We start from the raw sequence: 21,090 nt of genomic DNA on the forward strand, positions 1-21,090 counted from the left end.
ATCATCACTTAAAAATATTTCACAGGAGATTATTAACAATACATGCAATAATATTTTTAAATGTGGGTTTTTAAAAAAGACATTGCTGTATTAATAACAGATACAGCTTCAAGTATTGCATTTTCTATGTTTTGAATTGGGTGTTTTCTTTCCATAGAAGAAGAAAGCATAATAGATATATGGAACCTTGCCTTTCCTAGGTTGAAAGCTCTGTGATAAATCTATTATCTTCCTATAAGAATTGCACCGCAAGCAGACTGTTAGGGCAAACATCTGTGTTCAAGGTGACTTCATTTTTGAGCTGAGTAGTGGGCTATGCAACTTGTTCTCATAATAATTTTAATTGAATGATTGCAGAAGTGTGATTACATTTTGAGGAAGAAATCCACTTGTGTAAAATTTACACATAGGTAATAAACCTAATAGACCAAGCCTTTTTAATGTAAAAAAAAGTACACATGAAATTGTACTCTACTTTCTTGGTAAATTGGAAATTTTTATTCTCTTTTTGCTGTTTCTTTCTTTATTATCTGAGGAAAGTATCTTTCTTGTCCTACCATTAATTGTGTGGGTTACCTTGATTCTAATTTTTAATAGTACTCCAACATGCTCCTTTTATTTTGAATTTAATTGCCCTGTATTTTATGAATAGAATATATAACATTCACAAGAAAAAGGCTCACAGAAAACATGTTTCATTCTTATTCTGATCACTATGAATCATGGAAAATTTTATTTTGTAAATAGTACTTCCATTATTACCTTTAAATATAACTTATGCTACTCAATAAGTCATGTTTCCTTGGCCACTTGCATTGACATTTCTGAAATGTTTTATGATGCACTAGTTAATTATTTCTCTTTTTTTTTTGTATATAACCTCATTATACTACATTTGCTTTTTTTCTTTATTTTTCATACTAGGGGATCAAAACCCAGGAGCACTTTATCCCTGAGATACAATCCCAGCCAAATCTTGTTTAAATTTTGTTTTGCAACAGGGTTTCACTAAGTTTCTGAGGCTGGTCTTGAATTTGAGGTTCTCCTGCCTCAGCTTTCTGAGTCATTGGGATTACAGGCATGAACCTTTTTGCCCAGATGCATATTAACATTTTGTTTAATACACCAGGGGACACATGAACACACACACATACGCATGTGTGTGTGTGTGTGTATATATATATATATATATGCATTCATGAATTATATTTTGATCTTATTTATATTTAACTTTTAAATATTCTAGACAAATTATGTTTGTTTTGAGACAGCATTAAACTCTTTTTGAAAGAGTGTGAACATATCAATTTAAGGGTATCTTGTCTTTAAATTTATAATAATTTGCTGGCTGAGCATCTTCATCTAATGTTGAAATGGCAAAAGAGGGAATTGATATGTAAATGAAAAACATGTGACGTTAATACCTAAAAACTAGGGCTGGGGATATAGCTCAGGTTGTAGAGTGATTGCCTCTCATGCACAAGGCCCTGGGTTTGATTCCCAGCACCACACACACACACACACACACCAAAAAAAAAAAAAAAAAAAAAAAAAAAACCTAGAAACTAATAAGTTGTCAAAACAATCAGTAGAATGAATTGATAGATTGTATTTTGGGAATGAATTTTTTGAGTTTGAGTTTTAATTTTATTATGTATATACTTTTCAGGAAAAATCTTTTACTTATGATGCTTCATAGTTTATAATTTAATATTTATTCCTATATTATAAAATATTTTTCTTGAAATAGATATTTTGCCTAACTGTTCTATCTTACTTTATCTCTCAAGACTCTTTTAAAATCATTTTCTTTTCAAGCCACAGCATAGATTCTAGCAACTGAATGATTATTATTTAATATTTATACAAAAATGTACTAAAACTATTTGTTCATGTTTTTAAAGAAAGAAATGGGTGAGTGAATATTGAACAACATGTTTTTGCAATATATTCTAGTGTCTCAGAAAAATGAACTTGTGGAACGAATAATAAAGATATTTTTAAGTTCATCAAGCTATTTAGTCATAGAATACACATATTAATTAGTAAATTTCTGTTAAATGTGTCAAATATAATTGGAGAATTGCTTTAGTATTTCTATCTTGTGAAAGTTATGTTTTCTTATTTGCACTGAAAAATTCCAATTGTATAGCCCTCTGCCCTTTGCTGTTTTTGTTATAAGATCAATTAATTGTGTTTCTCATCCATTAATATTGTTTTCTAATTTAAAGTATCTTTCAAACTTCATTCTTAATAAGTCTTCTAGATTCTGTCTAATCATCAAAATCACACATATGGTAGGGCATAGGAGCTTTAGTCAACACATATTCCCTTTTGTCCTCTGAATTTCTAAAGTAGAAGATTTTGATTGAGCCTGGAAGCTGTAGTTGGAAAAGTTCCTCTACATTCTGATGATTATTCAGGTTTTGGAACCCTGTTCTAGACCTTTAACAAACAAGGTTAAGGCAGTCACTATGCTAATGCTCCCTATGCCTCAGATTCTTTCCCACTGTGGACCATTAACATTTTTATGCCCATCCACTGCTCATCACAGCTGGGTGATCTCTGTATTCCAGAGATGAAACTCATTTCCAATTCCTGAACAATTAAACCAAGCAGGGGAAAAAGTGATTGTCCTTCACAGCCACAGTTCCCTACTGGAGTGAAATGAGAGAGCACTTTCTAGGAAACCACAAAAAACTTTGATGGCATAGAAAGCACATAACTATGGTCCTTACTATAATACCTCTATCCCCATAGTGAACCATGATTAAATGAAACAAGCATTCCCTGTGGGTATACAAAAAAACACAAAGCAGTTCTGCATAACTGTAAACATTGTCCAAGCCTAATCTTCAGCTATCTCTGACTTAAAACCAGTACAACAATCCTATAGGTGAGGGCCTACCACCTGAGACCTGCTCACTCCTCCCACTGGGCAGATAATTCCAACACAATGAGCTGAGCCACTCAGGGGAGAAGAGATAGGAAAGATGAGATTTGAAATCAGTTTATATCTGCTTCAGCCAGCTTAATGTTTTTCAAGTATATTCCAGAACAAATGACCATGTTGTCTTACAAGGAATTGAATGTAATACACCACTTTGCCAGGGTTAATCTGTTCCCTATGCTCATAGCAACACACATGAGTCTTCTTTTTGCACTCCCTACTTACTGCTCAAGTACTGTACAGAATGTTTGGAAAGCAGAAGGAAAAGCAGTTATTTCTTACATCCTGCTCCTGCTGTTCAAGGTGCATATCCCAGCCAAATGAATCATATCAGAGCCAAACAACCTGGCAGGAGTTCTTTTGTACAAAACCGTAGACTTGTCTATCTTATCTGTTTGGGGAACAAAATATTGGAAAGCCTTGTAATAACCTTAGGACAAAACCAGTGAGATATTTACAGAGCTAGACCTAAGGACATTTTCAGTGTAGTCTGGGTAAGTAGGGGATCAGGAAATCATGTGTATACTTTACCTTGCACCCCATCTTCTCCAGTGCCATTTCAATCATCTGCAGTATTATCTGCAGTATTTGTAAACAACAAAAACAAAAACAACAATAACAACAACAACAACAACAACAAAACGTTGTTAATTTTTATGCAGGCATCCAAGAAATCCCAGGAGAGAGGGAGACTTTTTTTCTCAGATATAATTTCAAGTAGAAGCAGCCTCAATGAGATTAGTTATTGAAACCAACAGAATCCATAGCATTTTATTTCAAAAGAGCCTGAACATTGACCTCAAACTATTATGGGCCCAAATCATAGTAAAGGAATCCAGCAAAGATCTCTGTATACATCAGATAAACACCATCTCTGGTTATCAAGACTGTATGTGAGACTACTTAACAAATGTCTAAAAACTGTTTTATTCATATCCAACCCTTGTGGCCACTTTTAGATAACCTACAAAGGAGACTGTGAACAATGTACTTCTCATATATTATGTAAGTCCTGGAGGTCATCTCTTTATCTTGACATTTCAAATTCCTAAGTGAATACATTGAGTGGTACCGAAGTGTCTTCCACTCTTGAGTTTGTTGTCACACTGTTATGCTGACTGGTATCATTACCCTTACCTACATTACCCTGGGAGTATCTACTTGGCTAATGTATTTACATTATTACTAGCAATAACTAATTTACCTGACCCATACTTGAATCAAAAGACTGCATGCATTTGTGGCTTCCCGGGCTAAACATAGAAGCGATTTCCAGAAACCAACTAAATTGCTCAATGGTTACATTCCTGCCTTTGTTTCTGATCTCCACTAATAGCTTCTTGCTACAACTTGATTTCACTCCCTGATTAGGATTTTTGATTTATATATAGACTAGATATATTGCTTGAATATTTGGTCTCAATCCTGACTCAGTTCTTCCTAGTCTCTGATTATGCCAGGAGGCATTTTTGGTGATATTTTAATTATCTGCAATATCAGTAAATTATTAATTTGCTAAAGTTGAGACTTTCATATTATGAACACATATTTCATCAGAGAGCACCTCACCATTGGGCCAGAGGAGGAAGGCATCTGAAGTTACCTTGAGAAGGCTTGGATAAGATTAAACCTGTAGATTCCTCCTATATTTACTGAATTATACTTCCATTACTTTCTTTTTGAAGTTAAAATAAGGTGTCAGTTTGCTCCTGTCAGAGGAGAAGACCAATTTCATTTTTCTACCTATAAAGATGGATGGATTCAGAAAAAAATCCAGAAATGCCTTAGATAAATTACTATACAGCTCATTGACCATTCTATCAGTGCTTTACTTGAGGGTGATGGCTATCTGATGTCAAGTTCCATTGATAAAGTGATTCCCTAACATCAATCTCACGTATACTTCCCTCAGAGGTCACAGAGGAACTTCAGTGACTTGCTAAGATCTAAAACAAATGAATTTGCACTAACATGGCACCAGTATTTTTAACATTAATATTCCTTTTCTATAAAGGTAATTATAGAGTGCCCCATGCACATGATTTTTTTATTCTCTCAGTAAATTTAAAGTGACATTAGCAAAATTCCATTATTATCATCATCATCATCATTATTCCTTGTGTATAATGTAATATTTAAAAACCATGTATATGAACACATGTGCATATCTCTGTGATTATTTATAGCTTACATTCTTATCAATTCCAATTGCACCAGTACCCCCTGTGAGAGTTAAGTCTAAAGTGGCATAAAACAACACAGTTTATGTTCATTTGGTCTTTGTTTACCAAGGAAGACCCTAGGACCTCCTTTCTTTATTAAAAAAATTGAACAGATTAATTTGAAAAGAAAAAAGCAACAAAGCATGTCTTTTCCTGTTTGCTGAGACTGTGAGCATCAGTAAGTTGTTCTTCCTAATATAAATTCTCTTATTCTCCCTCTGCTTTTCTCATAATCTCCATTCAATTTCTTTTGCAAATTCCTAACTCTCTTCTTCTTGAAAAGCATTATTTCCTTAAGCTGTTTTAACCAAGTCTAGACATTCAGAAATTTTACAGGCAACTTTGTAGAGATCTGTAATAGTAAGTTCCAAAACATACATCAAACTTTAGCTTCTCTGAGTATTTCCTTCCTGCTAGTTCTAAACAACAAAAAAAATTGAGAAACTGTTCTAGATTAAAATAATACATTCCTAGATTAATACTTTCAAGGTATGCCTCTTAAAAACCTTAAAATTGTGCTTTAGAAATTTAAATTTGTTGTTAAGTAAGTTTATCAATCTGAAGGCAAATTGTTGCATTTGGTAGAATAGTAGTTCACAGGTGGACTGTTTACATCCACTGATATTGGTGGATGGATATAAATGTGCAATTGAATGAGACAAAAGCATCAACATATCTTTCTTAGCCTTCTAATTACATACTACCATATTGCTCACTGTTTCTCAATATACTATTTCTCAAGTCTGTCATCATCTATATATCTTGCTTTCAATACTCTATTTCCTATCTTTTCCTAGGCCACATTCTAGCTGTTCCTAATATCCATTGTTTTCCTCCAACTCCATCAGTTTATCAAATGTTAAAGTCATGGACTGTTAGTAGTGGGATGCATTGTCTCATCGGGCACACACGTGCAATGATTTTAGCTCAACCAGACGGTTGCTTAATCTTTCTTACTGGCATCTTGAATTGATCCCATTGTTTTTTGGCCTCTGATAATAGTTAATTTTATTTGGTTCTACCTAAAATGTAAATATTTTATTAAGTTTAATGTTCTTCCCTGTTTTCAGCTCAAGCATGAACCGTGGCCTGAGTTACCTGTCCTGGAATGAAACAGCAATAGGTTTCTCTCCTACACCTATATCCCCTTTATTTACCCTATCTAGGTCACATTGTTCACTGGTCTAGGAAGAAGAAATGAAGGAAAAAAGACAAAGTCTTCTATTAACTAGCCTTTTTGTAGTGTTTTTGTCTTTTGTATAACAGGGACACAAACGTTTGGCTTTCTTTGGGGCTTAAAACTGCACACTCTAAAAGGTCTTTCAGATGCTTTGCCACCTTCCCATTTCTTTAACCAAATAAAAAGTCTCTTGACTTTGGTTTACTCTTAGACTACAATGTTCTTGCTAGCTAAAAGAAGTCTGCCTTGTCCAGTTTCCACTTGACCTATGGGAAAATATTTACTACACTTATCATGGGAAGTACAGACTGCCCACTGTCTTTATCCCATCTTCAGAGAGTTTTGGCACAAGTAGATTTGGTGGAGTGATGAGGGAAGGTCAACTTCCCTGCTTCTGCTTCTTTTGAGATGTTATATCCATCTGGTAGAATGGGAAAAACTTAGTATTTACAGTTTCACCTGAAGACTATAGCCAGAATTCTAAAACAAGAGAGAACAATGTTCATAACCATAATGATAAAGCTTCAGACTAGCTCTTAAATTAAATACAGATCCAGGTCAGCAGGAAATAGCTTATTAAAATGCTTTCAAACACACCAACATGATTCAGTTGAATTGAATGTCCTTATTACTTGATGCTTGATAAACTACGTCCTCTTAGTAGGTGACAAAAAATACTAATAAGAAGGAGTTGCACCAATTGTCAGGCCCAGTAAAGCTCAGACTACTTTAGGAAAGGAAACTTCTTGGTCAGGACTGTTTGTACACTGAAATGTGCCTGTCAAATAATTGAAACTCATGTATTCACATTGGTCGTCTTAGTTTCTGAAGACCCAGATAAGTAGGATTTGGTTTTAGCACATCTTTTACAGGACACATATGCCCATCTTAACATCCATGTTAAGAAAATATTCTTTCTTGCTGTAAATTCTGCAAGTATGTATATTCCAGATGTAGCTAATTAATGCTGTCCCTCAAGCAGCAAATCGAATAATTTGTAGTTGCTTTTCTCTATTTCCATCTGAATGTACTACTTAGTCTTGAAATTCACCTACTAATAAAATCACTGAAAAAACTGAGACTTAATATTAGCCAAAATATTTCATTATTAAGAAGAAAATAAAAAATGCTGTAAATAAAAACCTTTTATATACCCAGACTGCACTGATGAATACTTAAAAACAAAAAAGTTTATTTTATTACAAAATGATAAGCAATATTCCCATTTTAAAAAAATCAGTCATCTGACATCTGTTCCTTATTTCCTAAAGAAAGAGATTAGTAAATAGAAATTTAAAAATCTCCAAGTGATATGTCTTCACAAGGAGTCTTGAGTTTGTTTTGTTATGTTTTTCATTAAGTTGAAACAGAACACACAAAAAAACTACAACTCCTGAGAAAATCCATATCTCACACATCTCAGAAACCTCATATCTCTTGAACTTTCAACACATTAAAGAAAAAATAATTGACATAGGTAAATTAAAAGGTATATTTTATAATATTAAGCCTAGATGCACTAACTAATTTAAAAAGAAAAAAAATATAAATAACCAAGAATCTCTGATATCTGGCACATAATAGGCGCTGAAAACATGGTTATTATATTATTGGATGAAAAAACTGGCTTGTCAAAGATCCTAAGAAGTCAAAATGCATTTTGGGCACAATGATCCTTCCCATCCCATAAGACTTATCAGATTCTTAAGTCCTCTACACTGGACCCACAGCAAGGAGATAACAATGAAATCCTTTTTTCAAGCTCTTGCCCAAACAGAACTCAGTTATCAAAGCTCTCTTTTCCTGTTTTGCAACCCCAAATAAATACCATAACAAGAAAAAACACTCATTATAAAAAAGAAACAAAAGACAAGTCACTTGCATCCCTACTTTTGTTCTCATAGATATTGAAAGAAAATTATTTTCATAGAGTCAAACCAATTCATAGTGTGAATTATCTTTCCCATGTGAATTTCTTTATTTTGGCATATTGATTTATAAGATTTATATTTTTTATAATGTCTATATACAATATAATGTGTATACATTAGGCATATATATAATGTATCACCCTATATAATGTGTGTATATATAATGCCTATATATAATGTATCCAGTGTTTTATGCATGTTTATACATATGTATGTATAAATATGTGTATGTACATGTATATAAGTATGTGTGTGTGTGTGTGTGTTAATTTGTGGACTGTGCAGCAAAGAAGGGAATTATAGTCAGTATTAGGTAATTTTAGACAGGAGAAATTGTTCACACTAACTCATGAAATGTTTGATTTTCCACTTTTTCTGTTTGGCTAAAGAAAATGTTTTATCCTTGAATGCTACAAAATTTGTCACTGCATTGGTTGCAGCCTTCCTATGGAAAGAGACTATGTGCATATTTTAATTCTTTAAAATATGATGTGCTTAATAAGTATTTGCTACTAGCTAGAAATCTTATCCATAAGGAAAAAAGATATTTATAATTCTTTTCACAGCAGATTATATTTTAGTAGTGAAAACATCCACATTTGTAATTTATTTGTATCATGAGCTTACCCATCATCTCCTAAATGAAGCAAAAAATATGTCTTTTGTATTGAGTTTAATTAGTATAGGACATATAGTTCCTTTCAGGAATGTTATTTTTTGGAAAAATGTTATTGGATAATTTTTCTAGTTTTTATTTATTTTTAAGCATGCATTCACATTTAAAATTGATTTTTTTAGTTCCAAATTTCAGTTGTTTATTTCGCATGAAGTTTTTCTTCTACAGTGTCTTAGGCATGCTGCATTTTGATGTAACTGTTTTTAATATTGTGGCACAAAGGTTAATGTATTATTTTGAAAATGGGAATGTAAGGAATAATCAATTCACCATGGAGATGACTTTCCTTTGCCAGGAAAAGTCATTAAACTTTTGATTTTTTTTTTATTTTTCAAACTTTTTATTTTATATTAGAAAATTCTTTGAAAAAATACTTCATTTTCATGTTTTTTCTTAGTTTGTTTGATTTTTTAAAATAGTTGGAATAAAATACATCATATTTTTGCTTAGGAACCATTACTATGATTCAGCTTTCTATTTCCTTATTCTTTTTGTTGAGTACCAATCTTATAGTGTGTTTCATGTTTGCTGTTTATGTCTATATGATTGATTTATTTTTAATGATTAGCTAAGGACATTAAATAACATTTTATTTTAAATGTTTTTAGTGCATTATAGTTATACATAATATTTGGGTTAAATTTGATGTATTCATAAAAGTGTGGAATATAATTTGGTCCACTTTAGTCCCAAGTACTTCCCCTTTCCCTCTACTCTTCCCTCCCCTGTTTCCCTTCCTCTCCTCTACTGGTCTTTCTTTCATTTATTGATAGTTTTTTTATTAGTGCTTTTAAAATACTCTATGGTATATTAATATGTGTGTATAGCATAATTAGGTCAATTTCACTTTATCATTCTTCCCTTTTCTCATTCCTCTTCCCTCCCCCTTCCCCCAATCTCCTTCCTCTACTCTGCTGATCTCAGTTCTGTTTTCATGGGATCCCCTGCTGCCCTGACATAATTTTTCCCCTTATTTTGTTTAACCTTCCCCTGGGTTTAAATTCCACTACTGAAAAAAATTTGAAATTAGAAATAACATTTTAAAACAACATTTGATCACTATTTTGGAATAACAACAAAAATTTGATTATGGTTCAGGACTTCTACCATTCCATTCAATGACACAACATAGGTGAAGTGGCATAGACTCTTAGAACATTTGCAGACCTGACATCTCATCAGGGTCTGCCTAATAAAATATTTAGAAATAGAAGCCAGCTCATGCCATGACTAATTTAAAGAATTCTGCAAGCTTAGATTGACATCAGGTCTTTCACTGCCTGGGATGATCAAAGAATCTGTGTAAAACAATGTCTTATTGACTGCCAGGCCAGGCAAAGAACCAACTTACTTGAGGTCAACTCTGCCATCATCTCTTAGGTCACACTGTTCCTTTCAGCCCATATGATCTCATGAATATGAAAAGTTAGATTTCTAAAATTGAGGCTAGATATGTGGATTAAGATATTATACCCTGTTCAATTACATTGAAATTCTACAGATGTGCACTGAGAAGTATGTTGTTTTTACTTTTAGCCAATGAAGGACCAAATTTAAACAATGCCTGAGCAGGCAATTGCTACATTGTGTGATTGGAAAGTTTCTTCAGCCACTTGTCACAATGCTGACATTTTATCATTAGAGATCCATTTCTTTGGAGGAGCTCTGGATAGGCTACAGACTCTTCTGCAATAAAGCTCTGATTCTAACCAGAAAAAATGTTTTCTGAATTATTATGTGATGCAACTTCTAGTTGAAGTTTTGACCGGAAAAAAAAAAGAAACTATATTTGAATTAGAGTATAGAGCAAGGTCTTGTTCATTGAACATGGATAGAATATTTTAATAGAAATAGAACAAAGTTGCTTGAAATAATACCCCATCGTATTCTAATATTTTTCATGCAAAAGTAATAGGGAGATTTATTCTCCAAAGGATTTATCTCTGAGTGGAAGTCACCTTTTAAAATTATTATTATTATTTTTAAAATCCATTTTGGACTTTGATACTTGAACTATTTTCCCCATTAAATCCCTCTTTTATACCATTTACACTATCATAAACAAAACTATAGGGCTGTGTTTTAGGAACTGATATTGAGCAATGAATATGACAGCCATCATCTCTGACCAGATTAGAGCTTACAGTCTAAAGTAAATACACACAATTAATGAGAAATTACAATGTGACTTGGCACTTTTTAAAGCAAATACAAAATATAATACAGAACATGGGACTGATAACTGTATGAGATAATGCATGTGTTTAATACCTTAATCTGATTCATTCTCTACCACATTTATATATGAAAATATATGACATAAATGTGTACAATTTTTACTTGCAAAAATCAGTAAACCATTCCCCCCAAATTCAAGGAGATCATAGAAGCATTTCCCTAAAATGAGAGCACCTCAGAATAGGCATCTGGAAGAGATGTCCTCATTTCTCAGGCAAGAGTCAGAGGACAAATATGAATTAATAATTAAAGAAAATTGGGTATGATATTGTTCTGGGAAAAGGAAACAAAACTTTAAAGGACAAGAAGAGAGGGGTACATGTTAAGAAATGAAAAATAAAAATAAAAAATCTTTATATCTAAAGCAAGAAATAGAGAAAACATTGGCATGTAGCATAGCATGAAGAAATTTTTAAGCCATAATAAGGAATAAAAATTTATTCTATGGTAGAAAAGAATTATTAGAGTATTTTAACCAGACAACCATAAGTTCATTTTCAAGGGAACACTCTGTGACTATTTTACAGGTGGGTTGTTGGAGGTTAAGATACTAGCCAAAAGGCAGGTTCCAAGTTTGAGGAAAGGTGTAGTAATGATCTCAACTAGGTTAATGGGAAAATGATGAAATCAAGAAATATTTAGAAGGTATAAGAAAGATGTAGTGTGGAGTGTGGTAGTACGTGAAGTGTAATTGAAATTAAGAGTATGAGGAGAATGAGAAGAAAGGGAAGTCTAAGACAACATCTTGAAGAAGTGAAGATTTACTGTACAGAAGAAAAAAAGGGAAAACTCTCTCCCCTCCTGCACCACCAAACACCAGTTTCCTTTTCCCTTAGTCCAAGATCCCTTAAAGTTTATTCTTCCTCAAGCAACACTGAATTACAGGTTAGCTTCACTGAATATCTTTTATGTTCAAGAATCACCATTTATAGGATTTATATAATATCTAGTGTTCTGTGTATAAAATAAAAACAAAGATAATTTTTAAAATCCTAATGATAGTCTTTGGGAAAGAGATTTATGTTGTACCAGATAATTAGGCTTATACCTCATATACTATATGATACATGACTTAATGAATTGCCAGTAAGTAGGCCACCCTGTTCTATACTTTTTTTAAAAAAAATATTTATTTTTTAGTTGTATTTGGACATAATACCTTTATTTATTTATTTTTATATAGTGCTGAGGATTGAACCCAGGGCCTTGCATGTGCTAGGTGAGCACTCTACCACTGAGCCCCAGCCCCAGCCCCTGTTCTATATTTTTAAAACTACTTTTTTTTTTAAAGGTGAACACATCCTTGAAGGGAGACTTTGCAATCTGTTCAACATGCTATTAATACTTGAAAAGTGTGAAATTATCCTAATCATACTTACAGTAACAATCAAAATTAATTGCAGCTATATTAGGATTACTTATTGTTTGTTCTACTTCAGCAGTAACACAAATCCAATTGTACAAACAATTTCCATAATCCAAATTGTGAAAGAAAGAACGGGGTAACAACCATTCAAAGCTGGTTGAAATAGTATTTCAAACAAATCCTTAACCAGATGGTTATCTAAAATTCTCTTTTTGAAAAGGAGCGGATTCTGAACAGATTGTATATGTGTCTCACTGGTGGAAGTGGATTATCTGTCTTGAATTGGATTGTGATGACGATGACCCTATTCTAAGTAAACCAAATCTCTTGAACTATATAATGAGATCAGGAAGAACATTCAGCTCGAGAACGACAGATTGCAGTGACTGAGATGATTTTGCTAATGTTTTTTTCCAGCCTCTTTCCTTGATGTACATTATCCTATGTTATTATTTTTTTCCTACTGAGATTCCTGGTTTTTAGTTCTATATGCTAATTTTTCTTTCTTTTTATTTTATTATTTTTATAAGTGGAGCTGAATGAGTGGCAGGAAGCTGCGAAATCTATCTTACAAAAAGGTGGTGTGGAAGTGTAGAATCTTCATTTACTGTGCAGCAGGACTGCAGAACAATCACCAAGAGTAGACATTTGACCGATTCATTCTGATTTCTTCTCTTTAGGCCGTGAGGAGGCAAAAGTTGCTTGAACAGAGTATCCAGTCTGCCCAGGAGATTGAAAAATCCTTACACTTAATTCAGGAATCCCTTGCATTCATTGACAAGCAGTTGGCAGCTTATATTGCTGACAAAGTGGACGCAGCTCAAATGCCTCAGGAAGCACAGGCAAGTACAACTAAATGGGAATGAGCTTCTGTTCTTTCATTTTTATTATCCAAACAGGAGGTTGCTGAGTTTCTAACTTAATGATTATTTAACTAATTATATAGAGGGTTGATTTGATTGAGTTTACTATTTGGAGGTAAGAGGTAAAAGAGGGCTAGGATAGTACTGTGAAATTTACTTTTCAAAGTATATACAAGAATTTCAAATAGAGATACTTAAAAGGCAGGGAGATCTGGCATTTATCCATGTCTTCAAACTATGCTAAACATAGAAACCATAGTAAAGTAGATGGTAAAGACAATATCTTTATGGTACTCAAAGTAGTCTCCAACATTTTGTTATCATAGAATTATAAGTCATCTTTGTTATCATGGGATTACAAGTCATATGATTTCTGGTTCTATGATAATGTATTGCAAGTAGTTGATAGCACTAAATTAGGTAAATTTGCATCTTATCACTACTGATCATGATGGTTATACTCATATGGGCACACTGAAACATTCACTCATATTTAATCCAAATTGTGAAATGTATTTAACCAGATTTTCTAAAATGAGAATTAAAATAATAATGAAATCAAATCTAAGTTGAATTTAAAATGAGTAAATTTATGTCATCTCTAAATTTCCTTTGAACTTTGGAAGTATTTTTAAACTGCTAAGTATTTTAAAACAACTTCTAAATGCATGTAAAGTATCATAAGGTATTATTTATCAAGTGTCTTTAGAATTGTTTGTTAGTAAGGTAATCTAGCTACTTTTTGAGTACTATACGCATATTATGAACCTATGAGCCAACCTATGAGCTTGTAACTTAAATATACTAGCAATGATGCCAGGGGCATTAGAAGATAATCTATAAATTCTAAAGGCCCTCTCTGTACTGACTGCTAGAGATACCTGAAGTTTCTCACTTTATAATCAGTTTTGAGGTAAAATACTAGATTGTAGATGATGGTTCCAATGCAGTTACACTGCATTGAATCACAGTGAAGTTGGTGCCCAAGGCATCAATGGCCATAATAGCATGGGTTAGTATACCATATTGTCTATGTTTGACCTAGAAAGTTGCTCAGAATGTGGGGAAGAGTACAGGTAGCTTTGATAGGATCAAAAAGTTCGGAGCAAAGGAATTCCTTATGGAATGCACACCATTACAAAGTAGGGTAAAAAAAGGGAAGTATGGGGGGAAATCTTGATTTTAAAAAACTTCTTATCTTAGATTTTCACTGGAACAGCAAGAGTAAATACAGTAGTACAAATGGAGGATGGTAGTAAACATGATTGAGCATCTTAATGTCTCCAGTCTGTACATTTTTTTTTAATAAATGCAAAAGTCTAGTCAAGTTCTCTAACATTAACTCTTCCTGATACCATCCCAATTCGACTCATACAGAAAATTTTACAGTCAGATCTTAGTGAAATGCAAGATATTGAAATAAGAAATAATTAGCTGAATTGAGAAGGAATTCACAATTATAAAATAAATACAAAGAAGTAGTTCTTTTTTATAATTTAGTGATATGAATTTAAATGAATGTTTGATTAAAGAATGCTCAAAACTTTCTGAATGGAAGTTAGGAAAAAATTGTCAGAATAAATATTAAACTTTAAAATTATAAATTTGTACTTTAAAATATACAAAGAATTAATCATGAGATTTGTAGGATGAAAATATAAGTAGCAAATCCAAAATAGACTAACGATTTCTTTTGGCTTAGAAGAAAAATGGAGAATCTGGGAAAGCATTTTTCTTTAGCTGAAAAGGTTATGGTATAGGACCCTGCATGCATTCTTTTATTTGGATATGAATATGATATACTAGTTTTTAATATATTTTTATACTCTTAAAAGTTGACAATAAAAGCAGTATTAACTGTAGCAGTTGAGAAGTACTTGCAGCTAAACGTAGGTAAATGAAGATAGTTCCAATCTACTTTAACAAAGAGATTTTAGAGTACTAAGAAGCTCAAATTCATTTTCCATATATTTCTGATTTGCACTGGCATTGTCAAGATACTTTTTAATATTGAATCCCCCAGTGGTAATATATAATATTGGGAAATGGAAGCCATCTAAAAGCTACTGAAACATTCTTCTTCTTTAAGTTTTTTTTTTTTTTTTTTTTTTTAAGATGAGAATAAATGAATTATTTCCTGGAACAGTTATCAATACTTAGATTTTCTTCAAGGACTACATTTCCTAAAGCTCAATTTGAAAATCCCATGTAAGAAACAAGTAGAGAGTAAAAAAGTTGTTTGTTAAATAAGAACTTAATCACAGTGTGTCAGACACCAGACCTATTTAGAATGCCACCAAAATGACATTTTTCAAACTGTGTATATATGACATACATACACAATAGGTGAAAAATTTAATGTTTTATGTTAACAGTAACAAATGTGTTTCTTTAATGTGGGTAAAATTTTATTCTAAATAAAGGATTAAATGGCTTTGTTTTCCCTTTTCAGAAATTGCAAGTTAATTTAATTCATCTCTGAGAATCAGGACAAAATGAATGACATTGCCATATTTAGTGCTCTTTTCAATATGTGCTTACATTTTCTGTGAATACTGATAGAACAGATTTGTGGATATCTTACTCCACCGTGTGGTATACTGATAGTTTTGCTACTAAATTTTAATCTGTTAATAGAGTTGCCTTTTAAGATTGATTGAGATCCTCAGCAATAAAAACATTCCAGAATCAAGGAAATGTGTGCCTTATGTATAAATTCCTGATTATTATTATCTATAAAAGTAGATGTAAACCAAGGTACTTCATTTCATTCACATTTGACTAACTATATGACCAAAAAGAGCTTCCTACTTCTTCGGCATGTGCATTGACTCGAAGTTATCTGGCATAATTAGAAAATTGAGCCCTTTGTTTCTGAATTGGATTGAAAAAATTACTTTTTTATCTAGAGATGTGAACTCACAAAAGCAAAATTCAATCACTTAGACAATAAAACTAAATACTACAAGAATATCATCATAGCATGACCTATGAGTATTTTCTTTCGAATAATAGCCCATAACCAAACCATAATCTTAAATGGTATGATTGCAGCTCAGCTGCTCAGTGCTAGCTCACTTGCCAAGTTTTATTAAACTATCAAACCAAAATGGTAATGTATTGATTCAAATGGAATAAAACACATAGGCAAATATTTATATATCTAGAAATATATCTTCTATAGTAGAAACCAGAAACTGAAGAACTAGTTTAAAACCATTATGATTAAAAATATAAAGCCATGTGTTTCTTTGAAACAATTATAAAAATAAAATCACAAAATTATGTAACTGCAAATAAACACATGTCATGATTATATTGTGTATGCCTTAGTTTTCCAGCACTATATACTGAGTACAGGTTAAGTTTTGGCACCTAAGATGCCAAAAATCAACTATGCAGGCTGTACCAGTCAAGTCAGAATCTAGGTATACCCAGTCATTCCAAATTTTAGAAACTCTCCCTCACCCATGGCTTTGTCAAGATGTCAATGAAAGGAAGTGAGAGTGATAATCAAACTACTATGATTTTCTCTCCTATTTCAATTGTCTTCTCCCTTTTATAAAAAATGGGGGAAGGTAGAAAATGTAGAGAAGGTAGAAAAATGGCGAGATCTGCTTCACAAAATAATTTAGACCAATAGCATTTTCAGTAAGGATATTTTAGACTGAACTCAGTATGTTCTTATTTCCATTTTTTTCTAATATCACATGTGTTAATTGGCTTGGATGTGCCTCTAAATAATTTTAGGGGTCACTGATAAGTAGGTTTAAATAGCTACTCACATATCTATAATTCTTGAAATTACAAAAATACTTCAACACACTTTTTCTCCTTTTGAAGTAATTTCAGTTTTTGAATGTAAGAATGATATAACAACCCAACATAGGCAACTGTTAAATTTATCCATGTCATTATGTGTTGGTGATTCAAATTTTGCAAAGGAGAATATGACCATATTATTTAGATTATTGCAAGAAGCAGGGAGTTTCCCAGCAGCAATTGTAATAGCATAACTATTTTATTTCATGTATTTCACATATTTCAGTTCCCATATTTTGTAATCTCCCACAGAGTAGGTTTATGTGCATGAATCAAGAAATGAAAATAGACTAATTTAGAAAACAAATTATTATCTACGGAGAAGACCTCAAAATAAATTAGAAAATTGGTGCTAATATTTCATTGGCCATGCTGGGACTTTTGACATCCCAGGGTATCTACCACAGACTCAGTTTCTTCCTTCCATCTCTTTTTCTTCCCATATAGTACCAGTAAATAGAAAAGAAACTTTTTAAACCAAAGTTGTTAATTTAAGCTGACTACATTAGCTTTTACATTAGAAAAATTCATAATTGAGGTATTGTGTTTATAGTAGCTAAACCTTTTACTCACATTGAATATACTTGATCATAGTTACATGTAAACATTGCAAAATATCAAAATCAGCAGCTTAAAAATAAAGACCTAAATGTGGCTTTTGGTCTATCAGATTGAGTTCATGTGATAATTAACCAAAGAAGAAGAAAAGGAGTGACTAATATAGAGGTTTGGCCCAAGTATTTCTCACCTACCCATGACAGAAATAATTTTCTTATTCATAAAAGTAGATACAATGGTAAATTCTGTGCATTTAATGTCAAATCTGTCACAACCCTGCCTACTACCTCTATGTGTTAGTATATAGAAGTGATTATTTGCCAACTTAGAATGACTGTTTTTTATTTTGACATGTTTAATTGTGTGGAAATAATCATAACAAAGGATTGCAGAAGAGTTAAAAGATTAGATACATGCCACACATCATGTACTAAGAAAAACTCTATAGTAAAGAAATGTGAATTTTATATGATAAACTTAGAAGTGTACACACTAAGTCTACAATTAAATTCTAGTATCTTATTGTAAAAAATACCTCCACAAATTCTAAATATAAAGATGAAACTAGAAGCTTCATACTACAGTCGCAATGAAGATTCTCACAGTAATCTATATTTTGAGGCAATTCAGATTCAATGTATTTTCTCAGTTACTCTTATATAAAACAGAATAACTTACAGAGAATAATTAATCCAAAATGCACATCCAGATAACACCATCATGCCAGAATTTGGTTTTTTTGGTTCTTTTAACATTTATTATATGAAATTTTATCTCTAATTTGCTTTTTAGTTGTTTTCTATGTCTACCTGCATTCCCCTCTACCAATGTTCAACTGAAAGAGGGTTGGGTCACCCAGCAGATGCTCAATACATATTTTTAAAAATTTACTAAATTCCACAAGTGATTAGTTACTAATGTTGTGTTAGAGAAATGTAATAGGTAATGCAAAAATTTTAAAGAGTGAATAAACCCAAAATGGTTCCTGCCATCTTGTAGCTCATAAGAGAACACAGAAGATCAACATTAAGAAATTGATGGCCAGCCAAGTTTACCATAACCACTGAAAAACATTTTTGTAATGGAACTTAATAGTATCATGATACCTTGTCATAGTGTCTTATGATATTGCCAAAGTTCAGAGCTTTGGAAGAATTCCAAAATATAAATGTACAAAATGTAAATTTTCACATAAAAAGTAATGATTACTGTGAAGCACATACTTCAGCCTCTACATGTATAACATATTTTTCAAGTACTACACCATGTGAATATCTAATATGTCAAAGCATCCACATAGTTTTATTTGACCATTACAACTGACAAATGATTTGGACAGCCTAGATTAATAGTTGATGCTGGAGGTAAGAATGGAGTGTGACTGCAAATGGACACAAAAGATGGTAAAATTCAATTTCTAGGTGGTATTCTTTCTAATTTATCTAATCAATTTAGGAGGTTTTTAAGCAAATAGTGATTAAAGATGTGTGAATTTCTTCTTTTATTGCTTGTCAAGTTATAATGAAGCATGATATAAAATTTTAAAAATAATGTGTATGTGATCATAGTTATATTTTTTTCACATTCCCATGTTTGAAAAATGCATTTTCCTCTTTTAATTTTGTAAGTATATATTATATGTGGATATTTCCTCTTCTTGAGAATGCAAGTTCAAAATGACTATCTTTTTCAAAATTGATAATCTGTATGTTATACTGCATCATTAATCATTAAATGGACTCAACAAGATGTCTTTTAATATTTTTCTTTCTGAAATATTTTCTCTAGAATCATTTCCTTTCTTTGGCATTACAAAAGCTCCAATAATTATTTGATATCGTTTCCTGTATTCTATTAAATACTTTAGCCAACTACAGCTTCATTTTGTTTGCCACTTTCTGTCATTAATTTGATATATGAGAATGGTCTGATGAGGTAAAACATGATAAAAAAGCTCTGCTCTTAGCTCAGTTAATTGCAAAGTGCTATATTGGAAATGTCTTTAATGTTTGATTGATTTTTTTTTGTTCTATAATTTTTCCCTTTACCATCTTTAATGAAATAAAGGATTATATTCATTACAATTGCTACTTCCTTTTTTTAACTTTGCATATGTAGTGTTAATTATGTACATGCTTGCTATATGATCACATGTATTTTAGTTTTTTGCAATAGCAAGATTATATAGTTGGCTTTATATTATTTTTATGAAAATATCTAATTAATCCAAAAGTAGTAGATGGAGAATTCCTGTTAGACCATAAATAGTTGTCCTCTATAAGTAACCTCATTTTGCTACTTTAACTATGTTTCTGTTGAAATTTACTGTTTCTATTATTTATGAGTCATGAAACCAGTGTGATTCTCTCAGGAAAATGTGAAATACAACATCAGGAGACCTGTATCTCAATTATAACTCAGAGTGTCCTTGCTTTGTTTTGTAACACCAAGCTTCCAGAATCTTGACAGATACTCTCTAAGAAAAACCAACACAAAGCAAAAATTGAAAATTAAATGATTGGTTATAGGTTTGATAACTTCACATTGATTTTTCCTCTACACTGTAGTTCTTAATTTTCCCACATTCAGTATTTCCCTCCATAAAACTATGCATACACACTCTTCATATCTAAAACCTCATCTTTGCTGCTGTGATTCCCACTGGCTAGATTGAGATCACATTTTCTTAGTCTGTACCCTGCCAAAACCCCTTTATGGCCATATACAGTTTCAATTATGCAAGCATCTTAAAATTTTACCAGGTTTTATAATAAATATTAACATTTCTCTTTGCATAGAATTTTTTCTATAATACAACATATATTTCTGCTTTGTAATCTGCTTATATTACTCCATTCTGCCTAAATAGGATAAAAGACTTTTTTCTCACTTTGTGAAATTGAATAGTGCATGCTGAATAACTTGTTAACTGAATTAAGTAAGTGTTATCAATATGCAAGCTAAATTACATTTCTGTTTTACGTGATACATGTCCAACTGGGAGATATTTTCAGTTTTAAATTATAGTTTAAGAGTCAGTATAATTGTTTAAAGGTAATTGAATTTACTTTCTAGCCATGTTTCCTTGAGTATATTAATATTTCTACCCTCATTTGTAAATAAATATGGTAAATGCTTACAATAATTTGATTAGGATATAGGAAAGGTCTCATCCTTATAAGAAAATATGTAACATCACTGACAATTTGTGAATAATTTTTGCACAAACAACTTGAACAGATATTTTTACATAGACTACCTCATCTATTCTTTTGGTCTATTTA

The 21,090-nt window shown here is 31.9% G+C and overlaps 1 protein-coding gene across 11 annotated transcripts in view; it reads left to right on the plus strand.

Annotated features, from left to right (window-relative positions):
- The window catches only part of Dmd (dystrophin), a 2,205,817-nt gene that overhangs the window by 881,981 nt on the left and 1,302,746 nt on the right, over window positions 1–21,090 (plus strand). For all 11 annotated transcript variants that reach the window (XM_058572890.1, XM_046425263.2, XM_046425265.2 and 8 more), the window contains one exon: window positions 13,244–13,405. In XM_058572890.1, coding sequence (XP_058428873.1) covers window positions 13,244–13,405 — 162 coding nt within the window. The remainder of the gene's footprint in view (window positions 1–13,243; window positions 13,406–21,090) is intronic.

The sequence above is a fragment of the Marmota monax genome, unplaced genomic scaffold, assembly GCF_021218885.2.
Source record: "Marmota monax isolate L192 unplaced genomic scaffold, Marmota_monax_Labrador192_F-V1.1 WCK01_AAM20220418_F8-fsc00075, whole genome shotgun sequence".
Lineage (NCBI taxonomy): Eukaryota > Metazoa > Chordata > Mammalia > Rodentia > Sciuridae > Marmota > Marmota monax.